This window comes from Arvicola amphibius, chromosome 1 (genome assembly GCF_903992535.2).
Source record: "Arvicola amphibius chromosome 1, mArvAmp1.2, whole genome shotgun sequence".
NCBI lineage: Eukaryota > Metazoa > Chordata > Mammalia > Rodentia > Cricetidae > Arvicola > Arvicola amphibius.
Window position 1 is genome coordinate 68,546,453 of NC_052047.1, and position 25,180 is coordinate 68,571,632.

Here is a 25,180-nt window from a genome sequence, read left to right on the forward strand (position 1 = left end):
ACTGAATGCTTCTTGATCAAGTGTATAAAAATGAAATAAGTGGGGATTATCTATCAATGAGGCAAGCTATTTCACAGATGGACAAAAGGTTGATTGTAGAGGCATATTATTAAATACTTGAATAAAGCCACTCACCAGAGAAGGCATGCCCCCAGGGACCTAATAAAAAGCTACTTCTATAGAAAAAGCACTTCTGAAATTACTTAAAAAGTGTTTATTGCTATCAAATTTGCATATAAAGTAAGGCTCAAACCCACTCAGCACCTCTACAACTTGGAACACCTGTCCAATACCTAGGTACCTAATAAGGGGAAACTGGAAATTACATTTTACTCAAATGCCTCCTAAAGCTGGACACTTACTAGTGTCTACACATATTTTTACAGCATGGATATAAGCCTTCCCTACTAGAATAGAGAAGACTATAGCAATATCAAATGCCTCTTAAATTATTCTTCTATTTAGGCTATCAATGTTCCTAAATGATGATGGGCCTACTTTTATTGTCAATGTAATCTTTCTACACTATTTGGGATTAATTATAAGCTGCATTCTGCCTGGCATTTCTAGTGCTTGGGAAAAGTGAAAACTGTCAATCACAACTTAAAACAGTCTTTAGAAACTGGGCGGTGGTGGCTCAGTCCTTTAATCCCAGCACCTGGGAGGCAGAGGCAAGTGGATCTCTATGAGTTCGAGGCCAGCCTGGTCTATAGAGTGAGTTCCAGGGCAGACTCCAAAGATACACAAAGAAATCCTGTCTCAAAAAACAAGACAAAACAACAACAACAACAACAACAAGACAATCTTTAGAAACACTATTCCATAAAACTCAGGAACCCTGAATTAAGCTATCACCTATTGCCTTCTTGAGATTATGAGCCACCAAAAACTAAACCCTTTCTAGAAGCTGTACAGAAGGCCCCCCTTTTTAAATTTTTAATAATTTTATTTATTTTTATTTTATGTGCATTCTTGTTTTGCCTGCATGGGATCTGTATGAGGGTATCAGATCCCCTGGAACTGCAGTTACATATAATCATGTGCTGCCATATGGGTGCTGGGAATTGGACCCTGAGCCTCTGACATAGCAGCCAGTGCTCTTAACTGTTAAGTCATCTCTCCAGACCCAGAAGGCACTTCTTAACCACAACTTTTTGTTTGAAGACAAACAATGCTTGTCACACTCTACAATATACTATCAATCTAGAAAAACCCAACAAGCTCTTTTAGAGTATAAAAACAAAGTCTTGCCTGATCCTATGTGGGCTGCACGAAGAGAACCGAAAGATCTATGAAAGGATTGTTCCAAATGCTGGCTTCTACCACTGTGGGAGCCATCAGTTATTATTTTAATGTTAAGTTTTGGTCTGTGTGTACTCAACAAACTATAGTCTACATTTTATAGACTCTGTCAATGCCAAGTCAAGCTGATATTTTGCCTCTGGTTTTCAACCCATTCCAGATGCCTTATGGAAATCCTATGCCACATTGGAACAGAAGTTCCATTCCTCTTATAGAGTCCCAAATCAGGTCTGTAGCAATTCTGGACTCCCACAGAATTACAGAGAAAGAAATTCTCAAGGGAGGAAAGATATGGAAATAGGAGTCCTCCTGGGGACAACAGACACAGGTTCTCATAGCCCTAATCCATAATCCACCAAGAATCTCTTTCCCCTCTTGCTAACCATATATATATATATATATATGTATATACACACACACACACACACACACACACACACACACACACACATATATATATATATATATATATATATATATATATATATATATATATGCCTGTTCCTTGTTTCCTTATCACAGAAGGAAAAATAGCAACAAACCAATAGATTTAGGATAACACCCAGGATATATATGTCTCTATTAACAAAATGATCACTGATATATCTTTTACATAGGAAATTCCTTAAACCAAAGAAAGTGATTATGTGGCTCTCTCTCTCTCTCTTTCTCTTTCTCTCTCTCTGTCTCTCTCTCTCTCTCTCTGTCTCTCTCTCTCTCTTTCTCTCTCCTGTGTGTGTGTGTGTGTGTGTGTGTGTGTGTGTGTGTGTGTGTCTTAGAGATCAAACTCAGGGTCTTGTGCATCTATCTATGTAAGTCCTCTTCCACTGAGCCCTATCTCAAGTTTTAGAAAGAGATTTCCTCAAAAACCCATCCTGATATCTAATGAAAATGATCATATTCAAGACCATTCTAACAATTCAAATACAATGCCTTTTCTCTGTTGCTGGACAGCTGAATATCCTATAATCAGCATTGCTCCCTTTCTCATAACCCCTTTTCTCTCACCAGTCAAAATTTTTGCCTGAAAATTAGGTCTCTACATCTCAATTTTTATTTCTGTAATCATTGACACCATAAAATGTACACATTAAGAAAAAAGGGGCTCTGATTAAGAGCACTGGCTATTCTTTCAGAGAACCTAGGTTTGATTCCCAGTACTCACATAATGGCCCGCAACTGTCTATAAATCCAGTTCCAGGAGATCTGATGCACTCTGCTGGCCTCTGTAAGTACTACATGTATGTAGTATACAAGCATACATGCAGGAAAATGCCCACATATACAAAATAAAAACAGACAAATCTTTTCAAAAAAGATTTATAAGGGGTTGTAACCTCAATGAAAAGGTGACTGTTTGGCATATGTAATATCCTGGGTTCAATCCCCAGCAGCAATTAAAAGGGGGGGAGGGCTAGTATATGGCTGTAATCCCAGCACTAGGATAAACTAAAGTAGAAGGAGCTCCAGTTGAAGGTCAACATGGCCTATATACAAAGTTAGCTCCAGGCCAGCCTGAGTTATACATTGAGCCCTGTATCAAAATACCAGCTGGGCATGCTGGGATATGCTTTTAGTTTCAGCACTTGAGAGGCAGAGGCAGACAGATCTTGTAATTTGAAACTAGTCTGATCTATTAGTGAATTCCTGGTTAGCTAGAGCTACATGATGAAACCCTGTAAATTTCATTCTTGCCACTGTGTATCCAATAGAAAATAAGGAAAGGAGCTTTCACACCTGTAAAGGCATTTATTACAATGCTATTATAACACCATTATCAGGAATTAACCTAGCTCTCTGTCACTAAGAAATGGTTGATTCTGATTTACAGCTTTGGAGGCTCTAGTACCTGACTGATTGGTGGTCCCACTTTGGGCCTGTGGCAAGGAGTACATCATAGTGGGAGCATGTGGCAGGACAGATTGTTCACTTCATTACCAGGAAGCAAAAAAGAGGATAATTTTCAAAGGCATGCCTCAGTGACCCACGGACCTCTTACTAGGCTCCACCTCTTAAAAGGTTTCATCAGTTCTCAATAATGCCAGCCTGCAAACCAAGCCCGTAAAATACACAGTACTGGGGAATATTTAACAATCAAGTATGCCAGCCTAAATATTTTAAAGTGAGAAATAGCAGAAAATTCAAATGAACCAACAAAGTCAGTGAACTTCACATAAAAAGACTAGGGTAGGACATATAACATCAGTGCTAAATAAAACTATATACGCCATGATTGAAATAATATACAAATAAGTCTATCCATCGGAAAATATTGGAAAGGATGGGGCACACAAAAGTAAAATTTGTTTTGATAGAACAGTAGAACAACTAAAAGATTTGAATTTTTAAAATACTTTAATGTTGTTAATGTATTATTTTAAAAAGTTCTTTCAGCTAGGTTGTGATGCCGCATGCCTTTCATCCCAGCACTCGGGAGGCAGAGGCTGGTGGATCTCTGTGAGTTCAAGATCAGCCTGGTCTACAGAGTGAGTTCCAGGACAGTTAGAACTGTTACACAGAGAAACCCTGTCTCGAAAAACAAACAAACAAAAAGTTTTTCTCAGACTATGGATAAAGCTCAGTAGTAGAACATAAACCTAACATGTACAAGGCCTGGATTCCGTTCTCAACACCAAAACTAACCAAAGAGCCAAAATCAACCTCCTCCCCAGCTATCTGCTCTGCTCACAACTGCTATTTTCATCCACTAGATCCTTTCAGAGGCACTGAAACTACATAAAAAATACACTTGAAGTATGTGAAAATTATAATTACCATTTTAATTATTTTAATTAATTTCATTATCTGGCCCTCTTAAAGACAGACTGGATGTTAAGAGAGACCCAATCAGGATCTGTAGGTATCTGTCACTAAGAATGCCTCACACAGTTCAGTCAGCACAGCTGTGGTGGGGCCAGGCTTGACAAGTATTTCAAAGCATAATCAGACGGAAACAAATCCAAAAGGATATGCAGTGCAAGGAGAAAATAAAGGTTGAATATGTTCTTGGGAAGGCTGCTCAGAAGAGTGATAGTGCCACAGATAAAGAGCATGAGAGAAAAATGATGTTTGGTCAGACGTTGAAATTCTATTTGAAGAGGAATACGAGAGACCTGTATGTAATACAAGTCTGTACATTGATGGTACTATGGTACTGTGGTGGTTTGAATAAGAATGGCTCCCACTAGCTCATATAACTGGAGTATTTTATGCTAAGCAAATTACAGACTCAGAAAAACAAATGCCATGTATTCACTCATATGGAGACTCTAGATTTGAGAGAGTGTGTGTGTGTGTGTGTGTGTGTGTGTGTGTGTGTGTGTGTGCACGCATGCGCACACACGCGCATTTAGTTATCGGGAGTGGCATTATTTGAAAGGATTAGAGGGATTAGGCGGTGTGGCCTTGTTGGAGGAAGTGTGCCACTGTGGTCACATGGACTTTGAGGTTTCAAAGAGCCCATGCTAGGTCCAGAATCCTCTCTGCTTGCAAACCAGGATGTAGCTCTCAGCTACTCCCTGCCAAGATAATAATGGACTAACCTGAAACTGTAAGCAAGCCTCAATTAAATGCTTTCTTTTTATAAGAGTTGCCTTGGTCATGGTGTCTCTTCACAGTGACTAAGATGGGTATGCAGGTCTGTACATGGATGGAACTACGAGGAATCTGTACATATGCAGTGCTATATAATAAAATGAATAACCTGTAGTATACAGGTCTGTACATTGATGGAAAGATCAATGTGAAGTCAGAGAAGACAAAGATAAAAGAAACCATGAGCTAAGTAGAAAACAGAAGCAACAGATGTGAACAACACAATCAAAACATGACTTTTTAGCCAGGTGGGTCATGACACACACCTTTAATCTCAGCACTATGGAACCAGAGACAGGTCAGTCTTTGAACCTGAGGTCAGCCTGGTCTGCGAGTTCTGGAATTGTAAAGGCTACACAGAGAAAACTGCCTCAAAAACAAAACAAAAGATGACTTTTTGAAAAGACTGATAAAAATACTGATTTGGGGCATGTATAATAAAAAAAAATGGGACTCAAATAGCACTTGATATAAAAGAAACAACTACAGAAACATAATACATTTCTAAATCGTGAGCATTCATAAATAACTCCACAGTGTCAGGTACTATATGTTCATATGTGTTCATATGTATATACATATGTGTATATATATTTATACATAAATATTTATAGTGATTTTTATTTCTGTTCCCCTCAACCTCTATTCCAGTACTGGGGCAAACTGAAACCAGTTCCTCAAGGGTGCTTAACACATTCTCTACTATGGAATGACTCTACCCCCCATAAACAAAGAACAAACAAACTACTTCTTTTCCTGTAGGTACTGTCCCCTCCCTTTTAGAGAAGTCATAGAGAGTAGATCTCTGTAAACTCTGGAGTAAACAAGTACTTATTTTCTTTAAGTATTTAAATTTTTTCTGTGTATATATGAGTGGGTGGTGCCCACAATGCCCAAAAGAAGGCACTGGATTCCTGTCTAAGTTTCCTAAACAAATATTTCTTAAGCAGTATTCTAAGATGCTGACTGTAATTGAAAAGACTAACAAATTGGATTCTTTTAAAATTAAAAAATTCTGCTCAAAATTTTGGTAATATAAATTACTGATCCACACATTTTTTTTTAACCCTGAGTAACTTCTTTCCAGTACTTGGATTACTCATTCAACAGAAGTCAAGAAAATAATCTTATAGTACCAATCGCCATTCAGTTACGTATTATGTACTTTATTGTAAATAATGGTGAACAGTGGTCAAGAGATAGTTTTATATTTCTTTTAAAAAGAACTGTTCATAAAACATCTCCACAAAACAGTTAAAAAGAAATTTATAAAGTTAAATAAGATTTTACTACACACGTTTTGCAAATTACTTCTATGTACAATGTTTCTATATAATTCCCACATATCAGTAAGTCAGACAAATGTGCTGGTTCAGTAGGAAAAGAAAAATGAACATTAAAGTCACAACAACATACCGCTGCACGCTCACCATACCGCTGCACGCTCACCATACCACTGCATACTCACCAGAATTCTTATCACTAACAAGATGAAACACACTCGGTATACAAAACATACCTGAAAAAAGTGATGGAAATAGTCAAAGGAGATGAAGATGTGTCATGGCCACAGCTATATGAAGGAATGTAACTCTTGGCAAAAGCACTTTGGAAGCTGCTTTTCACTACCTATCAAAGCTAACTGCACACATATCCTTTGACCTAGCAGTTCTACTCCTATCAATCTGACTCCCACTAGAAATGTGTGTGTATCCGACTGAAAAACATGTTCCATAAGTCTCAGAAGTATTGGTCCCAATGACCCCAAGTTGAAGCATATTCAAATGTACACCAGCAATAAAATGAACAAATATCTGCTAACAGAAGGATGGATGGCAATGTTCTTGTTAACTAGCATAGCAACTGTGAGGTTAAAACTGTATCTAAGCAGGAGGTAGTACCCTACTTCTTGATGTGACTGATGTTGTTATCAGATTATTCAGTAGTGCCAAGACATGGTGAGACTAGCAATAATCCAAGAAGCACAATTTAAGGAGGCTCTCACTCTTGGCACTTGAGGGAATCCAACTCCCTGGACATCTTGCTTATGTTGGTGGTATAGTGGTGAGTATAGCTACCTTCCTAGACTCACCCATGTCCCAACATTGTGGGTATTTACTGAGACATATATTTTTCTGCATGTATATAATACTTTGACTTAAAACTGTCAAGAGGTCTGATCTATCTCATATCATAAATAAAATAAATAAAATAAACTTCAAGAAGCAGATATATTAGATTATTACTCATCATCTTAAATAGAGAAAGATTTCTTAAGGGTATCAGAAGAGACATTAAATAAACAGCTTTTCTTTCCCAAAAGGCCTTTTAAAGAAAGTGAGAAGACAAGCCACAAATGTAGACAAATTATTACAACACAACCGAGTAAAAAAGAATGATTATAAGAATATTTTTTCTTTTAATTATGTGTATCTGTGTGTGTGTGCATGTGCACATGCACATGAATACAGGTACCCTCAAAGGCTAGACAACAGGTCCCTTTGGAGCTAGAGTTACAGGCAGTTGTGAGCCACCTGAACATGGATGCTGGAAACTGAATTCAGGTACTCTGGAAGAGCAGTACACAGTGTTAGCCACTGAGCTATCACTCTAACCCCCCAAACATTTTTACAACAGTGAAGAAAGATAACTCATATGCGCCAGAAAACTAGGATGACTAATGAAAAGATGCTCGAGCATCAGCAATAAGGGAATATACTAAAATCATGCGGTGTTAGCATGTCAAGCAGACTACAAAAAAACATAAATTCAAGCAATAAGTACCTGCAAGAATACAAGATCTCTCTTCCACTGTTGGTACAATAAATACAGGTACAGCACTATTTTGTGCTTTTTAATCAAAGTTTAAAATGTGCAAGTCTGTGGTGGTTTGAAAAGAATGACCCCCATAGGCTCATATATTGTATGCTTATACATCAGGGAGCAGCATTATTTGAGAAGAATCAGACCAATTAGGAGGTAGGACCTTGTTGGAAGAAGTGTGTCACTAGGGATAGGCTTTGCAGTTTCAAAAGCCCATTCGAGGCTTGGTCTCTTTCTCTTTATGGATCAGGATGTAGCTCTCAAACACTGTTCCAGAGTCTGCCTGAATGCTGCAATGCACCCTGTCATGATGATAATGGATTAACCTTCTGGAACTGCACATAAGCCCCCAATTAAATGCTTTATTTTATAAACTGTCTTGTCACAGAGACACTTCATGTCGTCTCTTCACAGTCAACAGTGACTAAGCCAGTATATTTCCTACAGACACTCCTGCATGTGTACCAGGAAGTGTGCATATAAATGCAGTACACACCTTTAATCTCAGCACTCAGGAGGCAGAAACAGGTGGATATTTGTGAGTTCGAGGTCAGCCTGGTCTACAAGAGCTAGTTCCAGGACAGGCTCCAAAGCTACAGAGAAACCCTGTCTCGAAAACAAAACAAAACAAAACAACAACAACAAAAAAAAGATCAGCTAGACTACAATATCTAGATGAGGGGGACCTTATTAACAAAAGGGGCAGGGAGGGGAGAGGAAAGAAGGAAGAAAAACTAGTAAAATACTAGCCAGGCTTAGTGACACCTATTTCTGGTTCCACTACATGAGAGGCTAAAGCATATCTCCATAGACCCAGGGATCATTTGAAGTCAGGAAACTGAGATTAGGTTAGGCAACACAGATTCTGTCTCAAACAAAAACAAGGGCCAATCTGAGTGTTATAGGACAAACACTTAATCCCAGCACTAGAGAGGTAAAAGCAGGCAGATGCCCATGAGTTCTAGGCCAGTCTGGTCTATAGTGCAAATTCCAGGTTAATCAGGGCTACATAGCAAGATTCTGTCTCAATAACAACAAAAATAAAAAACAAAACCCCAAACAAACAAGAGAGTAGGTCACACCGTTGGAAATGAAATAAATATGCACAGTAATTAAATCACATTTTTGACAGTCAAGCAAAAGACAGAGATCACAGAGTACTTGATTTTGATTACTCTTGATTTTGATTACTACTATATATGTTTGCATTCTCATAGAGGGTGAAATTACAAAGAACCATCAGAGCTATAGAGAAAGAACTTTCTCAAAAACCTTTTGTTGGTTTTAAGGTAAATGTTCCATGTATTTGTGTGAATATGTGTATAATTGTGAATACTTTCTAGGAAGAAAAACAATAGAAATACTTAGTAGGAAAATGTCAATAGGACTTAACCTACTAAATTCTCTAACATAACTAGATCACTAAGAGAGGAAACTGCATTAACCAAGTTACCACAAATAGATCCTTGTAAATACAGTTTCCCCTGTCAGACTGTCCTGCTTACATTTATTTGGCAAAAGAGAGAAAAAAGAAAATCTCTTTTTTTTTTCCTTTTGGCTTTCTGAAACATGGTCTCAGATAGCTCAGACATATTATGTAGCTTAGGATAGTCTTGAACTTCTCTTATTCTTGCTTTTTTACAGTTGGAAGCATGTAGAACCATGTAACCATGTAAACCTTTTAATTTATTTATTCTTTTATTTATGTTTAATTATGTGTATCCTATAAAGAAAGTATTCACATTCACACACACACACACACTCACACACATACAAAGGATATGTGTCTGTATGGACAGGTATGTACATGTGAGCGCAGGTGCCCATGGAGGCTAGAGGTGACAGATGCCCTTGAGGTTGAAGTTATGGAAGGTTGTGAACTACCAAACACAGCTGCTGGAAGTGAAGCTCAGGTCTTCTGTGAGCAGTATGAGCTCTGAACCATGAGCCATTTCTCCAGTCCCTTGAAAAAAATTTCCTTTCTTTCTCTCTCTTTCTTTCGTGTTTTTGTTTTTGTTTTTTGTTTATTTGTTTGTTTTGAGACACGGTTTCTCTATGTAGCCTTGGCTCTCGTGGAACTCACTATGTAGACCAGGCTGGTCTTGAACTCATAGAGAGTCCTCTGCCTCTGTCTCCCAAGCACTGGGATTAAAGGCATGTGCCATCACACTAAGCCCTAATTTTTTCTTAAAAATAAAAATCTAAAACATTCTCATTCTTTTCTTAACCATTAGTATTGTTGTGGTGGTATTGTTATTATTATTACTAGCTTTTCCATGTTAGCTATATATCCCTTGGCATAGAATCAAAAGAAAAAATTGTACCAGAATCTAGTTATTTTCATACCCAACATTGTGAAAAACCTAAAAAAAGAAAAATAAAGAAAAAAAAATCCTAGTGTTTAGGCTGTCTGTGGTCCCAGGACTCAGGAAGCAGAGATAGGAGAATCTCTGTGAGTTCGAGGCCAGCCTGGTCTACAAAACAAGTTCCAGGACAGGCTCCAAAGCTACATAGAAATCCTGTCTCGAAAAACAACAACAACAACAACAAAAACCCTATTGTTAGTTACATTTGTCATATTTATTGAATTGAAACTAGGACTACCTCCCATTCCATATACTAAATACAATGCAGAATTAAATATTTGGAAGGTACTTTTAGAAGCTACCCAGCATAGTCATCCAAAAATATTTCTGTAATAATAACAATAATAACAATTATTGTTATTATTATTATTGGTGTTTTGCCTGCATATATGTCTGTTCAGCATGTGTATGCCTGGTAGTCACAGAGGCCAGAACAGGGTGTCAGATCCCCTGGAACTGGAGTTACAGACAGTTGTGAGCTGCCATGTGGATGCTGGGTCCTCTGGACGAGTGCTCTTAACTCCTAAGCCATCTCTACAGCCCCTATAGTCATCTTTTTAAAGTAGGATTCTAAGGCAAAAAAACAAAAAAGTTGTTTCAATTTCAAAATACCTCCTGAATTATTTTTATAATATCCCTTCCCACTAAACAGCCTGAAAATAATTTTGTTTCAGAATCTTTTAACTACGATGTCAGCACAAAGCAAACATTATTATCCAGACAATGGCCAAGGCCTCCGCTTTAAGTCTCTACAGAAACAAAGTCAAGTGCTCTAAGCAATGCCTTTATCAGCCCCACTGGCTGCAAGCCCACCAACCCTTCAGCTTTCCCCAATGATCAAATCGCAATGCTTGACATAGAAGTTGGTTTCATTCTTTTTTTTCCCCTCTAATTCAGGTTAATCTGTAAAAATTTTTTACCTAACCCCCTTGTGCCCAGTTACTACAGTAATCAAGAGTTAATGTATACTTTTATTGAGTATAAACTTGCCAGATACTTAAAATATTTTAAGTACTAAAAATACGTCATTTTTGAAATGTGACAAAAAACAAAATAAATATATAGGTACCTTAAAAAAAATCAAGCACACTGTGATTTTTTTTCTTATTGCTAGACAATAAGAAACATGTATTTCCTTCTGGAAGACTTTTTTTTTTTTTTTACTAAAAAGTCCTTGACGTCAGAGGCTCGTTTTGTTCCAGGTTTCATACACGCCATGCTCCGCTGGACTCTGCTACTGTGACATGACCTGAACGCACACTGAAAAATGTCAGCTGTGTTAAGTGGAGCAGTGAAGGGTCACTAAAACTTGGCCTTACTTGGTTGCTGCCGTCCTCTTCTTCCTCATCACAGTCAAGACCCTGATGGGCTATCTCGGTAGTGCCATTCTCCTGAGTGGGACTGTTCTCCCCATCAAGCATTCTGGTGGCCTCGGTTGTAACTTTTACTTTCATGCTGTGAAAGCCAGAGGAGACTGAGCCCATGCGAAGGCTCACAGGCTCCCCATCAAACAGCAGGAAGTGTGAGTTACCCCCTTCTTTAAAACCAGGGGGTTGGTAATCATATGGTGTCACTGCAGAAAGGGCAGAAAAAATTAAGTTTCAATAGAACAAGTGACAGTAATACTTCACATATAATACAAACATCTTTCGAATGCTTATAAAATCCTTCTACTTACAGACAACATCACTTAAGCAATTAAGAAGGAATTTGACCAAAGGTCTTTACCTACCTGAATTATAATAATGGAGTCTCATGGTAAGTATAACATCATTAGGAAGGGGTCCAAGGTTCTGCATCAGTATATACAATTGACGGATTAGTAGGGAACAGGCCTTCTTAATATCATCACTGTTTGTCCCACTTTCGAAGCTTGTACTACTACTATAATCACAGAAAAGTGGTACTTTCAATCATATATAATATTTACAATATACTTCAAAACAATACAACTATTGACTATGTCATCTAATAAATTAAACATGAGGACATTTTTGTAGACAATTTTTAAGAGGTAACTTAACGAATGATAGTACTTTCTGTAATGTACATGTAAAAGATTTCTGAATAACAAACACCACTAAGGCATTTTAAATATGATCATTTTAAAATTTTGGCTTTCAAATAACCACATCTCATAGTAAAGAGAATAATGGTCTTGTGATTAGGTGACCTAGCAACTAGTATCAGTTGCGCTGTTAACCAGCTGAATGACCTCAGTCAAACCATTTGCACCTATTCTAGGTCAGTTAGCCCATTTGTGAGATAAGCTTATGCACATTTCTGCAGCTCTCCAAGCATGAAATCAGTCACTAGTGCTACACTTATCTACCATATGATTGTCTCTCAAAGAAATCCCCTCCTCATTCTTGCATGGATTGCTAAAGCATATATTCTTATTTCTTTTTGTCTACACTGCAAGACATTCTCCATAAATTAATACTCCCAATAGGAGAGTCTGTTCATGTCACCTTCTTGCTTAAAACTCATCTATTACCTCCATCACACAATCAAATAAAAGAAATGGTGTACATACAACTAATTATTTTCACCTCTACCCTCCCCTGCAGCTACGCTCCAATTTGTTCCGACCACAAGTATTTGCAGATGCTATTGACTTCAGCTGTACTGTGCTGTTTCTCTTCTGATGCCCTGCTGCACCTATCTAGCTCATGTGCCATCTCATCTCTTCAAGGAAGTCTTCCCTATACTCTTCCCCTTCCTCTCAAAGAATTATTTGTCTCCATACAGACTATGAATGGCTAACTCTTTCATTTCCACACCACTAGGCTTGTTCTCTAGCTACTTAGTAAATATTTGCTGAACTAATAAATGAGAGTTCAGCTAATTATCTTCTAATTCAAAATCTTCATTTCCCTCCAAAGATTTCTTCCCAATTAGTCTCACATTTAAGTACTTTCAAGGATGAGCTACACCTGCAATTTATTTGCAGTACCTTGCACATATGGGCACTAAGTGATGAAAAATCATCCAAGTAATTAAATTGTTAGGTCTTTCCCTGATTTTTGGAGAAAGTGAAAAATCACTACGTAAACATATACTAAGTAGATATTTTAGCCCCTCTATCAATTTCCAACAACTAAAAGTTTTGTCTACTAGGATTTTTAATCAGTCAGAATGAAGGAATATAAACATAATAGCCCATGGGGCCCAAGGAAACATCAGATCATATTCAGGACCCTCATTTAAGCAATCATTCTAGAAATATATGCTATTATTAACTTCTCATTTCCTTAATATTGGAAAGATTTATCCATTTGCTTTACTGCTAACCTTTCAATATGTGTCCCTAACACAAACAAAAAAGGTTAATCTGGTTGCTAAAAATATGTATATTGGAGTTTTGGAGAGTAAGATCAACTGTTTGTGGTGGGGGAGAGTGTGAAATACATGGTTTGCAGCTGGGCTTCGTAGAGCAAACCTTGCCACATGTTAAGTTCAAGGTCAGCCTGAGCCACTAGAGACAATGCCTCCAAGAAAATAGTATATAAATACTAGTTAAATGTGGCTAATACTTTTAATCTCCTTTCTGGAACTGACTTTTCTTCTTATATATGAGTACTTTCTGCAAGTCTCAAAAATGAGAGGAAAATTAAGGAAGTGAGTGTGGTAGTTCAAATATAATTGCCCCCCATAATCTCATAGGGAGTGGCACTATTAGGAGGTGTGGCTTTGTTGGAGTGGGTGTGGCCTTGTTGGAGGAAGTGTGTTACTGTGGGAGTGAGCTTTGAGGTTTCCTATGCTCAGGATACTGCTCAGTGTCTCAGTTGTCTTCCTGTTGCCTGCAAGATCAAGATGTAGGACTCTCAGCTACTACTCAGCACCATGTCTACCTGCATGCCACCATGTTCCCCATCATGATGATAATGGACTGAACTTCTGAAACTGTGAGTCACCCCAATTAAATGTATCATTTATATGAGCTGCCATGGTCATGGTGTCTCTTCACAGCAATAGAAACCCTACGACAGTACTGGAGAGAAACCCTCAGCTCTCCAGGAGAACTAGAGAAAAGGCAGCATTTTTGCCAATTTTTTTCTTCAGAATTGTTTCTTTCAGGGTATCCACCTCCCTTATTGGAAGCCCTTTCCTACTAGTAGTATCTATTTCATCTACTTCTATTACATTTCATCAGCAGTCCTTAGATCACCATGCCTGTTGACTGAAGTCAAAAGCTTCTGATAGAAGAACGTTGTTCCTTAACAAACATTCCATGTGCACAAGGGTCTTCCTTGGTTTTGCTCTTTGACTTGTTATTGTATCTAAAACACAGATTTTAAGACTTGATAGGAAACACAGTGCATATGAGTTTCCCAAAGAGTGACACACAGAAAATGGTATGTGTATGGATAACCAGATGACAGTATATGTAGGCAAATTAATCTGTTGACATTAAAGATGAAAAGGATCAACAGAGCCAACAGATTAATATCAACAAAGCCACTGAAACAATAGCCAGAGACAGTCATATAGGTTCTTTACCTAACATCATGTTGACAGCCTTATTAATATATTTTAATTATATGTTGTTTGGTTTTCAATATTTATTTATTATTATTTTTAGTTATGTGTAGGTGTGTCTGCATGTTGGTATGTGCACATGAGTACAGGTGTCCTCAGAGGTGTCCTCAAAGGCATGACTCCCCTGGAGCTGGAGTTATAGACGGTTGTAAGCCGTATGATATAGGTGCTTATAATCAAAATCAGGTCCTCTGGAAGAGTGTTTTCTTAACCACTGAGCCATTTCTCCAGTCCCTTTATTAACATAATTTTAAGAGCCATGACATCCACCATTGCCTCTACTCCTACCAGCTTAGTCTATAGACTTCAGATGTTAAAACAACTATTATCATTTCTACTCATAGTAGTGGGGTTTATAGAGCTTATGAGAAAATGATTTAAGGCTTTCCTCTGGCCATATAGAAACTTATTTTACTTTACTCCTATACATTTCTTGAGTTCATTAAACAATTAGATTCTACCTGTCAAAGTCCATAGTGGTTCCCTTTTCTGTATATTTGAATTTGAATTGGTATATCTCAGTTACTTTCTAGAAAAAACAAAGAGAACAAAGAAAGAAGTTAATTTTGAAACAAAACCCCATTTTTACCCGATAAAAAGGAACATTTCATTGATGCTTCCTTTGGATGTTTGTCTCACAGCATTGCTTTACCCAGGAGTAATGGTTCCAGGTATAATGATAATTTAATGTCCCTCCTCTCAGCTAAAATTAAGTTAGGTAGCAAATATTTCCATTAAATTTTACCAGTTGAGGAATTATTCATTCATGTAATGAATATTTTATCAAATGTCTACTTTGAGCTGGAAGGTGAACAAGGCAGAAAAGTTTTTATCCCACCAAATCTACAAAGCTTCTAGCTTATAAACAAAGAAAAGGTAATTTCAGATAAAATAGGTGTTATGAACAATATAAAGCTGTGGTAGAAGCCGGATGGTGGTGGCGCACGCCTTTAATCCCAGCACTCGGGAGGCAGAGGCAGGCGGATCTCTGAGTTCGAGGCCAGCCTGGTCTACAAGAGCTAGTTCCAGGACAGGCTCTAGAAACTACAGGGAAACCCTGTCTCGAAAAAAAAAAAAAACAAAAATAAAGCTGTGGTAGGAAGTACATAACAGAGAAAGAAGTGCTAGATTCAGAGGGGCCAAGGAAGACTTGCCTGAAGATGTGGTATTTTGAGATGAGCCTCATGACATGTCAGTCATATACAGACATGTGGGGCAGTGCCTTGTCTAGACAGAGCAGTAATGTAAGAGCTCTTAATTGAGAAGGAATTTTTTTTAGAGTCCAAAAAGAAGCCAGCTAGCTGGAAATGAGAGGTGTGGTTGTGAAACTGTTTGCAGCAGTAAGGATTTTGGATTTTATTCTAAGATCATCAAAGTCTATTGAAGGTTTAAATAGGTCAGTGATCCCAGGACCTGATCATCTGTATGCCTTAAGAATACAGACAGTATGTTGGTTTGAATAAAAATGGCCCTCATAGACTCATATGTTTGAATGCTTAGTCACCAGTGAGGGAGTGGAACTATTTGAAAGGATTAGAAAGGTTAGGAGGTGTGACCTTGTTGGAGGAAGTGTGTCACCAGTGATACCAGGCCCAGTGTCTGTCTATATCTCCCCACTCCCTCTTGGATCAGGATGTAGCTATCAACTACTGCTCCAGCACTCCCTTGCATTCTGATATGCCCCTCACCATGATGATAGCAGACTAAACCTCTGGAACTGTAAGCAAGCCCCAATTAAATGTTTTTTTTTTCTTACAAGAATTACCTTGGTCATGGTGTTGCTTGAAAACAAAAGAGCAGTGATTATGACAGACAGGGAAGAACCAGGTGTGGTGGCATGTGCCTTTAATTCCAGCATTTGGAACACAAAGGAAGGCAGATCTCTGCGAGTTTGGAGCCAGCCTGGTTTACATAGCATGTTCCAGGACAGCCAGGGATACATAGAGAGACCATGTCTCAAGAAAAGGAAAAGAAAGGGAGGGTGGGAGGGAGGGAAGGAAAATGGAAGGAAGGGAAGGAAGGAAGAAGGGAGAAAGGAAGGAATACAGACAGAGAAGTCATAAGAACAGCTAGAAAGTCATTGTGGTAATTTAGGGGAAGTGTGAATGGCAACAAGAATTTAAAAAATGGAAAAAGGAACTATGGTTTATAGTATCAAGTCTTATTTCCTGCACTAAAAACTATTACTGCTATCTGCTCTTAAGGGTTTGGTAGAATATAGGGAACAAATTTCCTCATAAGAAATATATACTATTGAAAATAAACCAGTTCTTTTCAGGCTGGTGACATGGCTCAGAGGTTAAGAGCACTGGTTATTCTTCCAGAGGTCCTGAGTTCAATTCCCAGCAACCACATAGTGGCTCTCAACATCTGTAATAAGATCTGGTACCCTCTTCTGGCCTGCAGGTAGACGTGCAGACAGAACACTATGTATAATAAATTTTTTAAAAAGTGTTTACAGTGCAAGCCTGATGACCCAATTTTTAATCCAGGGACCTTCAGTGGAAGAACTGACTCCTGAAAGTTGTCCTCTGATCTCCCCGCTCTTGCCACCCACACCCGTGCACACGCACATATACATGGATAAATAAAATAAAAATTAATTTAAAAGATTTCTGCTTAAAAATAAATGTTTCACTCAGATAAATTTATAGTTTGTAGACAGAGCTGAAGGTGCTAAAGGCAGATAGAGTATAAGTCGAAATCAGAACACAGAATATGACCTTCATTCATCTGGTTCAGAATAAATCCTTGACAATGTGGAATTGAGGATGTTAGAGTAACCAAGAGCAGCTTTAGTGTTCCTGTTACCTTTCTCTACGATTTGGTCTCATAGATCTGCTAATCTTATACTTTAGCATACAACTTAATCACAGGTGAGCAGGTCCTGGGAAATTGGCTCATACTGCCTGAACCTAAAAGACTGATTGTAATAAGTTAATTTTAAAAGAGAATTGCTTTTATAACTGGTCAGCCTATTTGGACAAAATCAAAGGAAGCTCAGAAGGCTGTTTTGTGAATACAATAGAAGAGATGGGTCAGATTAGACATAGCTGCAGGTGCCTAAAAGCAACAGGTTCCCCCTGGATGGCTAGATACACAGTGTCCTCTTAGCCAGTGGTAAGTGTAATTTTTAAGCAAACAATGCCTATTTTTCTTGCCTGCCCACATTTCTAGTCAACTCTAGCCTCTTAATACGATGAGAATGTATTTTGTAAATAAAAGGGACCTTTAAGGAGTTGGTAATTTTTTATTATGTGACTCCTAAACTGATTGTTTTACTGTAGAGATATATAACTGCTTTACAAAAGATGTTAATCGCAAGGGTGGAGAGAAGGCTCTGGTTAAAAACACTTATTACTTACAAAGGAGTTGGGTTCAATTCCCAGCACCTGTATCAGGAGGCTCAAAACTACCTGGAACTCCAGTTCCGGGGACCTGACACCCACTGCTGGCATCTAAGGGCACTGCACACACGATGCACATACAGACAAGTAGACACAAATGCATACAAATTTAAAGAATAATTATTTAAAAGTGTAATTCTTGATAGTTTCAAACATGCTCAGGCTTCTTCTCACTCTACATTCAAATCTACTAGAAAGACTTCTCAAGTCTGTCTCCAAAGTGGATCACAAATCCATGTGCTCTTTATTCTCTGTTGTCTAGTCAATAGTTTTTGAAAGTACAAATTAGGTCAGGTATAGATAACACATACTTGCATCCCCAGCTAATCAGTATGCTGAGGCAGGGAATCACAGTTTAAGGTTAACATAACGAGATACCCAAACTCAAAATAATGTTTTAAAAAAAGCCAGGGTTGAGTTCAATTCTGAGGACTATAATAAAACAGTAAGATTGCTAGTCTCACAAAACTCATACACATAGTTCTTAATTATTTATAACAAGTTAAGACTTATGTGCCTTATTAATATTCTCCTACATTTCAGTCTGTGCTTGTAGAAAAAAGCTCATTATAACTTTACACTAATTTAGTTACTTTTCTCAGGTTATCTCTCTTTTGTTTTGATTTTGTTTTCGTTTTTTGAGACAGGGTTTCTCGGTCTAACAGTCCTAGCTGCAATGGAACTAGCTCTTGTAGACCAGGCTGGCCTCTAACTCACAGAGATCCACCTGCCTCTGCCTCTGCCTCCTGAATGCTGGAATTAAAGGTGTGTGCCATCACTGCCTGGCTTAAGTTATCTCTTTAAAGAAAGCAATCAGAACAAAACTGTAAGTGCAAATGTACCACAATTGTGTACACTGATCCCAATTCTGTTACTTCTGAACTAAACACATTTGGATTTAATCTATGGTTCAATTATTGTACTATGATCTATTCTTCTCAGGAGTGCTGTTAATTTTAACACCATGGGTAAAGTCTATTTTTCTTCCAAATAAACAAGAATAGTTTTATTTTGTGCCATTTTGTTTGTGGAAGGTTATCCTTTCAGGGGTATGACTCAAACCTTTGGCACAGTATCAATAAAAGCCAGATACTGTTTATCTGAAAATGTTGTTTCATGAGTATTTATGAGAATAAGATCAGAGAGCTACACAATTTTCTCAGTGCCTTGATGTTAGGCAGTAGCCAAGAACACTGTAGAACTATTGTAGTAGTGATACTGTAATCATCATTGCTATGGTGATTTGAATGAGAAATGTCCCTTATAATCTTAGGTATTTGAACTTGGTCCCCAGTTGGTGGCATTGTTTAGAAATGTTGTGGAACCTTCAGGAGGAACCTTGCTGGAAGAAATGTACCATTGGGGGTGGACTTTGGTAGCTTATAACCTCATTGCTTCTTCCAGTTTGCTCTCTCTGCTTTGTTTGTGGTTGAAGTTGTAAGCTCTCAGCTTCCTGTTCCTGCTGCCATGCCTGTTACTTGTTATTCCTCCCTGCCAAAAGGAACTCATTTCTCAAAAACTGTAAGCCCAAATAAACTTTCTCTAAGTTCTTTTGGTGACAGTGTTTTATCATGTCAACAGAAAAGTAACTAATACAAATACTTTGTTTTGAGTTGGTTTGTTTTGTTTTTAAATTAACCTGTAGTGTTTGAAGATCTTTATTTTTATTTTTGTTTGTTTTACTTTTTATTTTTTGTTTTTCGAGACAGGGTTTCTCTGTAGCTTTGGAGCCTGTCCTGAAACTAGCTCTTAGAGACCAAGTGCTGGGATTAAAGGCGTGTGCCACCACTGCCCAGCTTCAGTTTTTTTTAAAGACTCAACTATTCTATCATTTTTTAGTAATGAGAGGTGTGCCATGAAAACCTAGTACTTAGGGACTGCTACTATAGCATATAACTGGTTAAGTATTCAAAATATTTTCGTTGAGTCATAGAGAGCTTGGAGAAAAAAATCAGGGGTCGGATGGAGCTCAGGTGGTGGAGGGCTTATCGAGCATACACAAAGACCAGGTTCCATCCCTAGGATGGAGAAAACCAGGCATGTGGTGCTTTGTAATCTCAACACGCTCACATAAACAACTAAGGCATTTGGTGGAGGCAGGAGGATCTAAAGTTCAAGGTGATCCTTAGCTACACAGTGAATTCTAAAAACAGAAGGTTGGGGAGAGAGATTCAGGAAGCAGAACCTAAAACCAGTTTGGCCATAAAGGAATTGCTACACACTTACTTGTGTGCAGCCATTTCCCTCTTTACTTACATGGTTATTTGTAATCTTGCAAAGAGAAAATACTAAGAACTTAAAAACAATTTAGTCTTATATATCACCAGTTAAACTAAACCCACAGGCTTAGAGAAGGAAAATTCAAAGCGAGGGGAAAAAAAGAAAAGAAAGCTAGGAGAGAGACAAAAGAGAATGAAAAGCCAAAGGGCTTTCTCACTCCATCTCTGTCACAGGTACAAAAGTCATGAAAGTGGTGCAGTAACTTGTTTAAGGCTGTTCTAGGCACTCTGAAAGGTAGAAAACAACAAACACCCTTATCCTCAAGAACTCCAAATAGTCTTAGGAAATATATGAATCAACTGAGAGGGTTAAACTGTGGGGCTCTTCTGGGAAAGAACTTTAGAAAAGATAGAAGTTATTACAGTGAGTCGAAGAGGCTTTCACAAAAGACTTGAATACCAGCAGGCCAGCGAAGTTTAGGAATCACTAAGCAAGTTGGAGAATCTAAAGATAGGAGTAAAGACTAATGCTCTCAAGCCCAGTGTGGAGGAGGTGCACAACTTTAATAACAGCACTTGGGAGGCAGTGGCAGGTAGATCTCTGTGAGTTCGAGGCCAGCCTGGTCTACAGAGCAAGTTCCAGAACAATCAGAGATACACAGAGAAACCCTGCCTTAAAAAAATTTAAATTAAATTTAAAAAAGAAAGAAAGAAAGGAAGGAAGAAAGGGAGGGAGGAAGGAAGGAAGGAAGGAAGGAAGGAAGGAAAGAAGGAAGGAAGGAAAGAAGGAAGGAAGGAAGGAAGGAAGAAAGAAAGAAAGAAAGAAAGAAAGAAAGAAAGAAAGAAAGAAAGAAAGAAAACTAATGTTCTCAAAGTCTGTAAAAACATCAACAAGGAGAATTCTGGTGGTAAAGAGCTCAGAATTATTCTGAATCTTTTATTTTTCCAAAAGATCATAAAAAGAAATAATTAAAATAGATAAAGTATGGTCATTGAACATTTGTGATTAATGTTGACATGTTACAGAAAAGTATCAGCTCTAATCAATGTTGTTTTTCTTTTTTTCTAACACTCTTACACAGGTTCTAAAAAAAATTACATAATAAAAGTCTGGTTCCATATACAATAAAATATAAAGTTCACAATAAACTGTTCTGTTCCTGTGGTTGTCTAGTAACAATCTACAGCCTCAATTCAGATAAACATACCTATATATGATACATGCATTACCATCTATATATTACCATCTTACCTCAGGTTCCTTGGGATTTGTGTACAGCTGTTTAAGAGAAAATATAGAGTATTTAATTTCCAAAATTTACTAGATTACTGCTCATTGAATACACTGTCTATGTAAAGGGTTCAATTTGTGCTGTTAACTGAGTACTACCTGGCATATTTCAAGCTAGAGATAGGATTAACCTTCATTTTATTAAGAACACAGAATCTTTTATTTTTTTCAAGACAGGGTTTCTCTGTGTATCCCTGGCTGTCCTAGAACTCTGTAGACCTGGCTGTCCTCTAATTCACAAAGATCTGCCTACCTCTGCCTCCAAGTTCTAGAATTAAAAGCATGTGTCACCACACCCAGCAAGAACACAGAATCTTTAGAACTATCTATGAACACTAAATATGAGAAAGTTTCTTTTTTAAGATTTACTAAGCTATAAAGTGTTTTGCCTGCATGTATGCCTGCACAGCAGAAGAGAGCACCAGACCTTATAGATGGTTGTAAGCCACCATGTGGTTGTTGGGAATTAAACTTAAGACCTCTGGAAGAGCAGTCAGTGCTCTTGACCTCTGAACCATCTCTCCATCCCTCAAGAAAGTTCCTTAAAATTGATGTAAAGTATCCGTAAGTAAAATTACAGATATGACTGAACTATAAAATAGTTAAATAATTAATATACATTATCAATGGTATCTCAATTTTCTACCATCATTTTATACCCATGGGTATATAAAATTTCAAAAAAAGTCCAAAAAAACTTCAAAAACAATAAACTTTAAATCTGTTACATAACTAAAAAAAAATGAAACTGTGTCCATAATGGTATATTCTATATGTTCTCTCATGTGATATGTCAAAGAAATATACTGAATATTTATAATATCTTACTAAAGCTATGATATATCCAAATTTTTGCTTGTTTGTTTTTGTTTTTTGAGACAGGGTTTCTCTGTGTAGTTCTGGCTGTTCTGGAACTCACTCTGTAGACCAAACTGATTTTGAACTCACAGAGATCTGCCTGCTTCTGCTTCTTGAGTGTTGGGATTAAAGGCGTCTGCCACCCCTCCTGATTGATATATTCAATTTTTAAATGTTAAAATGCCATAAATCTCAAAAAGGGAGAAAGAGAAAGATTACTGTCTAAATGCTTCACTTGCCAAAAGTCAATGCAGAGTCAGAGATTTAGTCTTCACGTATATACTTACTGTTAGCACTGCCATGTGAAGCTTCAAGAGAAAAGAAAACTGTGTTATTATATGGTTGTACTATTGTATTGTCATTTCTGATGGAGACTAATTCAAATATTACTTCAGAGAGGTTCCAAACACTTGGGTGGGAAAATATTCAGAAGGCCAGAAAAAGGAACTAATAATTTTCCTTATTCAAACAATGTCTATTACAAACACTATCTTTACTGGGACAGAAGAAGGATACCAAAAAGAGCTGTTATTTTTCTAATTTGGGAACCAACTATATGCAAAACAATTCATTATTGCTCAAAATTAATTGTACCACAAGAATCTCTTAAAAGTACTTTTGAAACTGATTTAGCAAGTTAAAAATATTAGAGAGTCTGACATATCTTACAAATTCTTGTCTCTCTATATTCCACACAAACATAAAGACATTTTCTCAGCTTTAACAAATTTTTGAATATATAGACATATATACAATCAAGTCTATGATAAATTTTTAAACCTAAAATATAAAATTTGAGGACCATTAATTCTATAGCAATTGACTAAAACTCTTTAGTGCCACCATGTGGCTATTTTTGTATATAACTGATTTTCATAGCCACATAGTAAAACTGTTAATCGTTTATTGCATTATAAAATGTAATAACTTTTTAATTATACATTAAAAATCTGATCACTGATCTCAAGAAACATGCAGACTAGCAAGGGAGACAAACATTAAGAAAAAAATCACATGGATACACTATTACATTCATGGTTTTTTTTTTTTTTTTTTTTTTTTTTTTTCTGTGAAGAAACAACACAAGGTATAAGGAGAACACCGGACGGGGACAATTTTAGCTGCAGGAAAAAAAGGACAAACTGGAGTTAGGCAGGACATACACATGGGGTCTGGAACAGAATTTTTCAGGCAAGAGGAACAGTATGTGTGAAGATAAAGTAACTGTTATGCTCTAGAGTCTTTATGTAGCTCGAACATGAGAGTGAGGGGCTGTTTTGGAAAGAAAACAGGGATCCTTCAGACCTTCTTGATTATTTGAAGGACTTTAAACTTTATTTTAAAATTCTTGGAAAATTTTTAGGCGTAAATAATAACATGATCAGACTTCAGTTTCTGTAAGAATGTAGTGTGGAAAGTGGGCGGGACTGTACACGATGAGAGTGAGGATAAGGAGGAAAATTATATAATTCCTTTTATAAGAATTATTTTAACATACATATGCTTATTTTAAAGAATTCAAATTTACCATAAAATAAAAAGCACCTAGAGTTTTATAATTATTAATATCATGTTCTTCAACAGAACATCTTCCAAGGGCTCTAGTTAATCAAAACTTGAAACTACATTTTTTTGTTTTTAAAGAAACAGGGTCTTGTTTCATAGCCTGGATAGCCTTGATCATGATCTTTCTGCCCCAATCTCCCACTGAACTACTTAATTTTATATACTCCCTGCAATAAGATCATATGAGAAAAATTATAAAACACTAGCAATCAAACATAATGTCAATACCATGTAAGAGGCTGTGAAACGACACTCTCGTCTACAAAGTGCACACTGGAAAACCACATAACTGAATTACAAAAACCACGACCGTCTGATATTTTATTTGTTGACAAATTTGAATTGGACCACATTCATAGTTATCCTGAGCCACACGGCCCACAAACTGTGGATTGGGCACATCTGTATCTAAGGTTTTGCCTATTCTTTAATTTTTTTAAGACATATTTACTTATGTGTATAGGTTCTTGTCTGCATGTATATCTGTGCAGTATTGCATGAAGTGCCCAAAGGCCAGAAGAGGGTGTCAGGTCCCCTGAAACTAGTTACTGATGCTAGTAGCTGGATGCTGGAGGCTGGTCCTCCGGAAGAGCAACCAGTATTCTTAACTATTAAGCCAACTCTCCAGCTCCAGAGTTTGTGTTTTCATGTTCCCAGAACAGTTCAACTACTGTTTTCTATTATTAACTCACTCGATATTTTTTAATTTAAAAGTTTCATTTATTATTTCTGTGTGTGTGTGTAAAATTCAAGTGTTTGGAGTGCACATTCCATAGAATGTAAAAGTCAGAGGACAACTTTGTGGAGTCAATTTTCTCCTTCCATTTTTACATACATTCCAAGGATCAGTAGATCGCAGGCTTGTTTGACAAGTACCTTTATCTGCTGACCCATCCTGCCTGCCTCTAAATCACTCCATTTCAAAAATAACTTTCACAAGGTAGGTTCTGTTATAACACATTTTTGTTGAAAAAATAAGATATTGTGGTAGGTTGCTTGCCCAAAGTCACAAAGATGTAAATAACAAAATCAGGATTCACCTCAGACTGACTATAGAATGCTGATCTTTTTTAGTATTATTATTTTTAAATTTATTTTTATGAGCATGAATATTTTGTCTGCATATATGTATGTGCACCATGTGTGTAACTCTTAGAGCCCCTGGAATTAGATGGATGGTTATGAATCACCATGTGGGGGCTAGAAATTGAA

General features: G+C 37.3%; 1 protein-coding gene across 1 annotated transcript in view; it reads right to left on the reverse strand.

Annotated features, from left to right (window-relative positions):
• Hormad2 (HORMA domain containing 2) overlaps positions 1-25,180 on the reverse strand; it is a 117,719-nt gene that overhangs the window by 55,985 nt on the left and 36,554 nt on the right. Inside the window, exons 7-11 of the mRNA XM_042055021.1 lie at positions 22,690-22,710; positions 21,506-21,532; positions 15,089-15,156; positions 11,818-11,969; positions 11,405-11,658 (exon numbers count right to left, since the gene is read on the reverse strand). Coding sequence (XP_041910955.1) covers positions 11,405-11,658; positions 11,818-11,969; positions 15,089-15,156; positions 21,506-21,532; positions 22,690-22,710 — 522 coding nt within the window. The remainder of the gene's footprint in view (positions 1-11,404; positions 11,659-11,817; positions 11,970-15,088; positions 15,157-21,505; positions 21,533-22,689; positions 22,711-25,180) is intronic.